Raw genomic sequence first — 10899 nt, 5'->3', positions numbered from 1 at the left:
GGGGGCTCAAGGCGCGCTGCCCTGGGGGGCTCAAGGCGCGCTGCCCTGGGGGGCTCAAGGCGCGCTCTTCCTCTGTCCTCAGGTCACGACGGGGCGGTGGGCAGCGTGTGCTGGAGCCACGACGGCCGCCGGGTGCTGTCCGCCTCCCAGGACGGGACGCTGCGGGTGTGGTCGGTGCGCGGCCCGGAGCTGGCACTGCGTCTGGTAACGGGGCCCTCCCCCCCGGGCGCAGACGGTGGGCAGTCGGGGGCCCCGCCCAAGCCTCTCCTGCGCAGTCTCCAGCCCCACCCGGGGGGCGGGGGCAGGCGGGCGGCACGTTGTGTTCACACGGACACGTGCCCCGCAAGCACGCGCAGCACACACGCGCACACACATACGCACATACAGTTGCATGCGCCTGACATTTGCATGGTCTGAAAATGGTGGAGCAGTAGTAAAATATGGGAACACTTTAAACACAAAAATGAATGTGACTCTCTAGTAGAGGCGGAAATAAAGCTCACAGGACACTATGTGGGGGGAATGTGTTTTGGCGAGAAAAATGCCTTTAGTGATTTCATAGGAGACTGTTTGGAAACAGAGGGAAGGGAGTCAGGAAGACGGGTAGGGGACAGGTGACCCGGCTCTTAAGTCACCAGGCTGCTCACTGGCAGGAAGCGGGTTCGAGGACGCTGTTAGCACACATCCTGTGAGTCTTGTAAAAGGAGACTTGAGTCCTGGGGTGCTGCTCGAGGAAGGCTGGTCACTCCCAGAACGGCAGGCGAGGCCGAGGGGAGAGAGGGTGTTGGCTTTGGAGCCCAGAGTCCTGTTGACTTCTGTACCCTGCACGGGCTGGGCTGTGTCATCGGAGGAGCCGACACCTCAGAACTAAGTTTAAAACAGGTGGAGAACCCTGGCTTCAATGTGTGTCCTGTCGGGTTTCAATGTTCTTTCATTTTAGAGTTTTTAAATGGCTGGAATTCCAAACAGTCACTACAGTAAAATTTTAATTAGGTAGCATTGTTTACAGAGTCAGGAAGAAGCACTGAAGGTTGTATGTTGGTTCTGCCGGGAGGCATTCTGTACATTTAGAATAAATGGATGTTTGTGTTAGGCTGAGAGGGTTTCATATTTTTAGCAGTAGCGTTTTTACTGACACTTATTTATTAGTGATGATGACTGGTTCTCACTGCAGGGTAAAGACACGTTCCCTAAGCCTGTCCAGTCTGCACAGTTTTATTACATCGACGCGTTTATCTTGTCTTCCGCGGGCCCTGAGGTCCAGCTGCTCAAGCATCACATCGACACCAGCAAGGACGACTTACGAAGGTAGAGCCCCCTGTGGTTGGGGACGCGACGTCTCCACCGCACATCGGGTGTAAAGTAACGGGGTCCAGGGTGTCATCACACCCTCCTGTGATCGGAAGTCCCTTCTCTGCATGTAGAGCTCCCTTGGGGGCCAGGACTGGCCCTCGGGGAACTCACCAGTGTCCGGGACTCAGGAAAGGGGGCCACTGCCCTGGTTCAGCGACAAGATTAACACGTTTTATATGTGAGATTATTACCGTTTATAGTAAGTTGAGGTGGTTGCAATGATCAAGAATCAACCTGCCAAGGCAAGAGATAGGAATTCCATCCATGGGTTGGGAAGATTCCCTGGAGAAGGACATAGCTACCCACTCCAGTATTCTTGCCTGAAAAATTCCATGGACAGAGGAGCCTGGTGGGCTACAGTCCATGGGGTTGGAAAGGGGCTGATATGACTGAGTGAGCACACGTGCGTGGAGCATTGCATACACATCCCCAGATGTACGTGTGTGTGGCCTGCTAGACACCTGCCGGGGCACACCTGACTTGGCAGACACTAATGCTTGGCTGTCTTTGTTTTCAAAGCATTTAAGAATATGAAGCCTGCAGAGAGGACCAGAGGCCTCCCCTCTGAGCCCCGCCCCTCTGCCGCCTCCCAAGACTCACGTGCCCGCGCCCACCCTGGTCTCTAGCTGCTGCCCACCCAGGAGTCTGTGCAGCTTCAGATGTGACACACCTTTGATCACCACCGTGCTCACGAGCAGGCTGCTCCCTGTGGGTTTACCTGTCGGGATGTGTTGGGTGACAGGAGGCTGCCACAGCTCTTCCTGGTTCCCACAGACAGACACCTCGCTTGTTCCAGTGGGGCTGCCCTGAGCCTCCCTGCACGCATCTGGCGGTGGGCCTGGTGGGCAAGGTGGGCATTTCTGGACTCCCTGACCCAGCCTCCCCTCAGGAGGCGCATGTGGTGCCCGGCAGCATGGTGGTGCCCAGCAGCATGGTGGCACCCAGAAGCGTGCTGGTGGGCTCGCACAGCTCTGAAGGCAGTGCCCGCAGGCTCCCCTGTCCTGCGTCCTGCAGAGTTGGGGGCCCATCAGCCAGTTCCCTGCCTGTAGCTGGCCAGCCGCTCACTGTGTTCACACCATGATGTTGGTGTTTCCATCAGGTCCTGCCCACCACCCTCTTCTGGGTGGCTCTGTCCCACTTTTGTCGCTCTGCAGAACAAGGTGGCTACTGTAGCTCCAGGCATCACATCTGTGTTTCTCATGGCAAGATGAAAGGGAGACCTGTTTAGGCCTGCATGCCTCAGGGCCCCAGGAGCACCCTGGGTGTTGGGTGGGGCTCGTCTCACGGACAAGCTGTTTGCCTCTCGTCTTGGCCCCCTCCCGCATCCCTCACCTCTGACCCAGAGTCCCCCTGGTGCTGACAGCTTCGCCTTGATGGGCATGTGCCAGCCTCCGGCACCAGGGACTCCTGCTCCCCGGGCAGGTGTGGGGTTGGGCCGGGAGCGCCTGCACCTCATCCGGGAGGCACTCCCAGGCCTCCCCCCCGCAGGGCCGTCTGCACCAGCTCTGCTCACACGGCTCTCCTCTCTGAGGCCCTTCCTGTCCACAGTATGCTGCTGCTGTGCCCTCTTCAGCTGTCCCTGTGTGGCTTTGGGCAGTCTCTCAGCAGGACACATGGGGGTTTATGAAATCTCTGCTGATCATTCAGCTTCATTCCCAGACTTCCCCTGAGGCCTGGCCTGGCTTGTCCCTGAGTGTGCATGTGGCCTTTTCTCCCGGGACGTGAGGCCTGTCCCTGCCCCCCAAGTCACCCCTCTGGGCACCACTCTGTGGCTGGCTCTGCACCAGACCCCTGCCCAGCAGCTACCTCCCTGTGGACGGGATGGGCTGACAACCAGTTCCATCCACACCTCAAGTGTCTGAGAGGTTTGGACTCTGAGCCCTAATGGCTTGGCCATTGCCCACCTGTGCGTGACTTTGCCAGCAAAGGTCCGTCTAGTCAAAGTCATGGTTTTTCCAGTCGTCATGTATGGATGTGAGAGTGGGCTGTAAAGAGGGCAGAGTGCCAAAGAGTTGATGCTTCGAGCTGTGGTGCTGGAGAAGACTCCTGAGAGTCCCTTGGACTGCAAGGAGATCCAACCAGTCAGTCTTAAGGGAGATCAACCCTGAATATTTGTTGGAAGGAATGATGCTGAAGCTGAAGCTCCAGTATTTTGGCCATCTGATGTGAAGAGCCAACTGATTGGAAAAGTCTCTGATGCTGGGAAAGATTGAGGGCAGAAGGAGAAGAGGGCATCAGAGGAAGAGGTGGTTGGATGGCATCACCGATGCAATGGACATGAACTTGGGCAAACTTCAGGAGTTGGTGATGGACAGGGAAGCCTGGGGTGCTGCAGTCCCTGGGGTCACAAAGAGCCAGACATGACTGGGCAGCTGAACAGCAGCAACAGATAACTTGCAGCCACTGGACGCCTTAAGTGTGTACGGCTTCCCCAGGGGCTCGCATTGTGAAGAATCTGCCTGCAACCCAGGAGACCCAGGTTTGATCTGTGGAGTCTCGCTCTGCTAAGTCACTTCAGTCGTGTCTGACTCTTTGCAACTCCATGGACTGCAGCCCACCAGGCTCCTCTGTCCATGGGATTTTCCAGGCAAGAGTACTGGAGTGGGGTGCCATTGCCTTCTCCGGGAGTCTTGCTAAGTATACACAATTATTTTAAAATTAAGAGAAAAGTTTGTTTTCTCATAGATGGGGGTGAATTCCACTTGGCCATGTATATAGTGATATTTCTCATGAAGTTTTACTAGAGGAAAAGCTAGAGTTGCCTAAAGGATAACTTAAGCAGTCAACTTGCTACCTAATAAAATTTATTTATTATTAATATGTATTAATTAAATATGATTGCTAATATTGACATGAAAACTTTTATTTTCAAGTTTTTTAAGGTAGAATCTTGGGTTGTGGCAAAAGGGGAACCAGGGGATAGATCGCCCTCTACCCTCTTGCAGGTACAGACAGAAGAGCTGGTGCACGCCGGTGTGCAGGCTCCTCACGACCGATGCCACGGAGATCACCAGCTTGTCTGCAGTGAACGACTTCCACTCCTGTATCCTTTCTCCTGCTGTGCGTCTGATGTTTTCACATCCTGACCATCATCCTTCCGGCAAAGGCTTATGCTGAGGGTCCAGGCTCCAGGCCTGGGCTGAGCCCTCAGACCTCATGGAGCTCAGGGGCCTTCATGTAACGGCTTCATCTCAATAATGAAAAGAGCCCCAGAGGGAAAGGGAAGCTGGGCGTGGGGCGCCTGTGAGGTAGAGCAGAGTGATGGGACCTAAGGTTTCTGGTCTGCTCGCATCTTGAGTAACAGTAGTTTAATGCATTTAAACAGGGCACGCCTGCACTTACCACACGCATCCTTTGATGAACTGAATGGCGTACCCTGTCTCATGTGGAAGATGGCAAAGCTACAGCAGTGAGTTTTTGTGGTTACATCATCATTTTAAATTAAAGACCATTGACTTTATTTAGAAACAAAGCTCTGATCTTTAGGGAGACATCTTATAAACTTTAATTCAAAGGTGCAAGATTCTTTTGAAAAGTTTTATTCTTGAAATTTGAGAAGGACTGATACAGGGTATTAGAGGTTCTAGTATATTTTAATTAGAAAGGTAATTTTTTTATGCTAGAATCTTTTGCTAAAAACACAAAAACACTTAGCAGAAACGTGTTGTTCTGATTATTCTCTGTCCTTGAGTGAGGACCCTGGGTATTTGGCTTTAGCACTGGGTGTTGTTCTGATTATTCTCTGTCCTGAGTGGGGCCCCTGAGCCTCTGGCCTTAGCGCTGGGTCTGTCATTAGCTCTAGCACTTTTTCTATCTGCTAGCTTGTATACATTTTGTGTTTTGGCCACACCACATGGCAGGTGAGAGCTCAGTTCCCTGACCTGGGATTGAACCCATGACCCCTGCAGTGGAAGCATGGAGTCTTAACCACTGGGCTGCCAACTTAGCCACTGTCCCTCCTGGTCCCCGTGCCTCCTGGTCCCCGTGGGTGAAGCGTCCTTGCCACGTGCCGAGTTGGCAGCTTGTCCTCCATGCAGGCAGCCTGACCCGGTGGGAGGGGGCGCCGTTCACTTCCACAGCCTCCCTGTCTAATCTCTGGCTCAGACTCGTCTTCAAGCGCAGTGCCTACATGTGGGACGGCCATTCCGCCTCTTGATTTGGGTGTTTCCTGACATCTCAAGCCTTGCTTAACTCTCAGTGGACCTGGGCCTGCAGTGTGGAAATCCGCATGCCTGGCCTCCCCGTCCTCCCAGCAGCTCTGGCCAGGTGCCCAGGCTCAGGTGGGGAGTGGGCTGTGGTCAGGACCATCCTGTGGAGCCTCAGGAGATCGTAGCTGGTCACCTGTCCGTGCAACCTTCTGCCAAGAGAAGTTCCCTAACCGAGCCCCAGACCTCGTGCTTGCTGCCGGGCGGAACCGGACCTTGGAAGTTTTCGACCTCAACGTGGGCTGCAGTGCGGCCGTCATCACGGGAGCCCATTCTCGGCCCGTCCACCAGATCTGTCAAAATAAAGTGAGTGACCTTCTGACCACCCACGGCCTTTGTAAACTTTGCACTTAAGTGTTTAACAGACTTACGATGCACCCTTATAGCAGTTTGCTGCCAAAAGCAACAGTGATTTTTATCGGCCGTGAAGCTACTGTAAGCCTTGATGTTTGATGTTAGAAGGCATTAGGATGCTGTGTCGGATGTGGATGTTTGTACCTTTGTCTTTGATGATTTTGTGGTCCCAGTTTTTGATTTTACCACTTTCAAATGAAAATGGTCCCATTTTTCATTTACCACTTGGTGGTGGTTTTGGGCGCTTGCAGTGCTGGGTAGATTCTGCAGGGATGTGAAGCAGCCTTTGTGGATTCACGGGTCTCCCTCTCCGGTGCAGGTGGTCTGTCTCAACGGAGGAAGAGTTCAAAATAACACATGACTGGCCGTTGGAGGCCAGGGACTGAAGAGGTGACCATTCTGATGAATTCATTGTCTCACAGTTTAGTTCAAAAGATGCTTTGTTGCTCAAAAGAACAACAAAGAGACTTGTGAACAGAACGTTTGTTTTCAGGACTACAACTTTGATTTTTGATAGATTTGTAATCGCTTTCCAAATTAAGGGTTTACTTTATAATGCCTGCAGAAATATGCATTATGGTTCAAGGATATTCTCCTGTTTTAAGTGAAGTCTTACTATATTGCTCAAAGAAGACTCTCTTATCCACAGTTTCAAGATGTTGTTCGGGTTTAAGTGTCCATGTGACGGTGTGTGTGGACGGTGTGTGTGGTCTGATGGTCGGTGAGGTTCTGTAAGTGGCTGAGTGGGAGGAGAGCGCGGATCCAGGGCTGTGGAGCTGAATTCTCTCCAACGGACTTTGTTTGGTGTTGTCCTGGGGGAGTGAGAGCTGGGGGTGCTAGAGTCAGAGTCAGACTGTGTTGGGGGCAGTGGAGACCCCTGATGTGAGGGCAGTGGCCTGAGGCCCCGCATCCGAGCCCTGGGAGGTCCGTCTGGATGGCCTGTCTGCGTGGCTGTGGCCAGAGTCCGGGCTCCTGGCCTTGGCGGGCAGCGGCTGGGGGCTGAGGAGGGGAGACGAGCGTCCGCCCCTCCCGGGGGACACCTGGTCTTGGACGGGCGCCTCGAGGCTCAGACCGGGTCCTACCTGGACCTTTCCCCCAGTTTACCCTTTGGGGCTCCATAAGGAGGACATTTCCAATTAAGAGGAGGCTTTTCTGGTTTGCATGATGTTTTCAGCTTGCTGAGTTATTGAAGTAAGGATTATTTTTTTGCATCTCTTCTTGGGAACAGACTCTTAACTGTATAAAAACAGCAAAAATATTTTAAACACTGTGGTCCCGCAGACGAATGGAGGCGCCCTCTGAAGAACGCAGTGATGTCGTGGCCCTGCTGACAGAGCCTCGGACCCAGCGGAGGCGTCAGGCTGTGTGGCGTGATGACGCCCCCTGCTGGCGCGGCCCCTGGGAGGGCTGTGGGGGGTGTGTGTGTGTCTTTCACGGCCGGAATGCGGTTTGCGTTTGGGAACCGTGATCTCCCGCTGCTCATTTCAGAGTAAGATCTGCCGAGGTGGCATTCCAGATTGATTATTAGACCTGGTAGAGTTCTGGGCTTTTCCGTGAATTTGATAATAGACTCATATATCTTTTCCATTATAAATCCATTATAAATCCTATTTTCTCTTTTGCATGTTCTAACCTTAATTTCTTTCTGGAGTTTATCATACAGCCATAAAAACTTGGTTGAAAGTTGGTATGTTAGAGATCAGTATAAGATTTTTCTTCAGTTTGGTTCCCAAAACTGTTTAAGTTGAAAATGCAAAGTATAATTTTGGTGTTTTGGTACTCTTTTACTTATAATGTAAGGATAAAGCCTTGGCTTTAAAACAGTGGTAAAAACAATTCTTTTAAACTTAGCTAGCCAGATTTTGTCATATTTTCAGAGAAGTTATTTCATTTTGAAAAATAATATGTTGCTATTTTGACTGATATCTTCCTCTCTGTTTACATTTCATAAAATAAGATATTTTAACCTTTTGCATATAATGCTTTTCTCTAAGATTAAATAATATAATGTATATTAATTTCTTAGCATATGCTAAATTCACTAAATGGAAGCTATTTTTAAATATATATATTTATGAGGGCTGGTGGACATTACCTTAGAAACCTCTTAATCTTCATATGCAACTAATTTCACACAATTCCTTTGTCCCATGAGTGTTAAGGAGAAACCTATAGAGTTGTGCTTCCTGCAGTTGAAAGTCAGGCTAAAATATTGCAGAAATGATGTCTGCTTTCAAAGAAACTGTGGCCTGGAAGGTGGGAGTGTGGATGTGAGTTACCCTCACTCACGCAGATCTGACGATTGAAGCTCCATAAAGTGTGTCAGTCTCTCAGTCGTGTCTGACTCTTGTGACCCCATGGACTGTAGCCCAGCAGGCTCCTCTGTCCCTGGGATTCACCACGCAAGAATACTGGAGTGGGTTGCCATTCCGTTCTCCAGGGGGTCTGCCCAACCCAGGGATTGAACCAGGGTCTTCTGCATTGCAGGCAATTCTTTACCGTCTAAGCCGCCACTTAAGCTCTGTAAGGTGAGAGGAGAGAGTGCCCCCCCAGCCCAGCGATGAGAACAGGATGCTTGTGCTGTTCTGGAAGGTCAGATCAGATGGCATTCTGCTGCAGTCACATCTTCCACATGGTCAGACAGAACTTAACTTTATGGGGCCTTTGAAGGTGCAAGAAAGAGAGAAGCAAGTTGACCTGACTCCTGCCGGAGGGTCTGGACGGGTCCCAGGGTCTCAGGTTCCTCTGTTCCCAGACTGACTCGAATATAAAATCCCAGAAGGGGGTTAACACCACGAACGCAAACCTCTGGAGGATGTAGGTGTGAGTCCAGCTCCCAGTCAGCCTTGGCCCCGGTCTACTCCTGCCTCTCCAGGAACCCTGCCCACCCAGCCTGCTGCTAAAACATACACCCCCCAACTCCATGTCCAGCCTTCAATTCCTCAGGGGCCCCCCGACACACGCCCCTGACTCAGTGTCCAGCCTTCGGGACCTCAAGGGCCCGGCTGCTTCCTAGATAGAGTCAGCTTTGCTGGCAGCCTCTGGCTGCTGCTCGTGATCGTCTCTGCCTGCTGTCCTCAGGGTGGGTGTGGACCTTCTGTCTCGAGTGAGGGGGTGGCCGGGGCTGCTTTCCTGCATGGAGGCACTGCTGCGGGCTGCCCCGCTCCAGGTGGCACAGACCTGGGGTCACTTCCAGCAGGGGGCTCACCTGCTATCACCAGGGGCAGGTGTGTGCAGGATCCTCGTCCTCAGTGTCCGTGGTCCCAGGGGCAGGTGTGTGCAGGTCCCTCATCCTCAGTGTGCGTGGTCCCAGGGCAGGTTCCTCTGGCTCCTGTGCCTGTGGGGTCGTTGGTCCCAGTCGCTGTCCCCCAGGCCTCGGTGAGGCAGAGGGCTCTGTGGCCCCCAGGCCAGGCCACATGAGGTTTCCTCCCTGGGGGCCTGGGCTGCGGCCAGTCCTGAGCCGTCTGCCGTGTCTTGGTGGGGCGGGGGAAGCAGGCACAGCAGCCTGCTCTGTGTGGTCAGATGAGAGGCATTAGGTTGGGAAGGGTGTTCCAAGGGATTTGATGGGAAAAGAACTGGTTTTACTTCCTGGAAATAAACATCTGAATGGTATATGATGGATGAAAAGATGAGGGTATGAGGTTAGATGTTTACCCCATGGCTTAATAGTTTTCTTAAACTTCCCTGACATTTCTGATCAGTTACGCAGTGGGCGTCAAAGTGTCCGACTCACCAGAGCCGCGCAGGAACTGTCGTCCTGCAAGTCGAAGTTCAGGGGAAGCAGAAGTCACAGTTGGCCCGAACGTCCTGTTTCCACTCGGATAAAAAATACGTCGTTTCTGATTTCTTTTCGGCTTGGCAACAAGGCCAGCCGCACCCACAGGTGCCGCTGGCGCTCTTTGTGAGCATCTGGGTTCGTGTGGTGACCTCCTCCGAGGGTCACCTACAGCGGCCTCGTGTGGCACGTGCAGAATTCAACTCATTTTACCTCCAGTCGCAAAAATGAGGGCCTTGTGTTCCTATTTTTGAAGTCTATTTTATGCCATTAAATGGCTTATTTTTAGAATGAAAGTGCATACATATTTTTATGATTTATTGATAGCTTTAAGAATCACAGCAGATGCTTTTCTTTATATATTAAACAAAAATCTTATTGCTATTACTCTTTTTGTGTCTGAATGAGCTACTTGCATTTTTTTGTGATGTAAATCTGTAATGTGCGTGCATGCTCAGCCTCTTCCGTCGTGTCCAGCTCTTTGCGACCCCACAGACTGTAGCCTGCCAGGCTCCTGTGTCCATGGGATTCCCTAGCCGAGAATACTGGAGGGCGTGTGCTAAGTCACTTCAATCGTATCCATCTCTTTGCGACCCCATGGATTGTAGTCCGCCAGGCTTCTCTGTCCATGGGTTTCTCCAGGCAAGACTACTGGACTGGGGAGCCTTTCCCTCCTCCAGGGGATCTTCCCGACCCAGGGACTGAACCCAGGTCTCCTGCGTTGCAGGCAGATTCCTTACCGCTGAGTCATCGGGGCAGCCCAGATGTGTAACACTAGACAGCTAATTTGAATTGAAAAGCTTTAAATATGTAAAATTTTAAATAGTTTAATGAAACTATCTTGTCACACCAGAACCTTAGATTTTCAGAAATGATAGTCACCCAAATGGATATAATTTGCTTTATTAGATACTTCATTAGCTCCAGGTCTTACTTTTTTCTCTTTCTTAAAGAAATGCAGTGATTTTTGCTACAGGAAGGCATTCCTGTTCCCTGGCCGCTGCCGAGTTCCCTGTGGCTCTCTGCCAGCGGGCGTTCAGAGCACCCAGCGCCTCCTCAGCGAGCGTGCTCCTTCCTCAGCGAGCGTGCTCCCTGCTCAGCGAGCGTGCTCCCTGCTCAGTGAGCGTGCTCCCTGCTCAGCGAGCGTGCTCCCTCCTCAGCGAGCGTGCTCCCTGCTCAGCGAGCGTGCTCCCTGCTCAGCGAGCGTGCTCC

General features: G+C 52.1%; 1 protein-coding gene across 3 annotated transcripts in view; it reads left to right on the top strand.

Annotated features, from left to right (window-relative positions):
• WDR27 (WD repeat domain 27) overlaps nucleotides 1-10899 on the top strand; it is a 143991-nt gene that overhangs the window by 32492 nt on the left and 100600 nt on the right. For 2 of the 3 annotated variants that reach the window (XM_040239201.1, XM_040239200.1), the window contains 4 exons: nucleotides 83-204; nucleotides 1175-1308; nucleotides 4299-4396; nucleotides 5743-5864. In XM_040239201.1, the coding sequence (XP_040095135.1) occupies nucleotides 83-204; nucleotides 1175-1308; nucleotides 4299-4396; nucleotides 5743-5864 (476 nt within the window). Of the gene's footprint in view, nucleotides 1-82; nucleotides 205-1174; nucleotides 1309-2452; nucleotides 2889-4298; nucleotides 4397-5742; nucleotides 5865-10899 lie in introns of those variants that run through there. The other variant, XM_040239202.1, reaches the window with a different exon arrangement.

The sequence above is a fragment of the Oryx dammah genome, unplaced genomic scaffold, assembly GCF_014754425.2.
Source record: "Oryx dammah isolate SB20612 unplaced genomic scaffold, SCBI_Odam_1.1 HiC_scaffold_4, whole genome shotgun sequence".
Taxonomy (NCBI): Eukaryota; Metazoa; Chordata; class Mammalia; order Artiodactyla; family Bovidae; genus Oryx; species Oryx dammah.
Note: the sequence above shows the minus strand (reverse complement) of the source record. Positions and strands in the feature narration are given on the sequence as shown.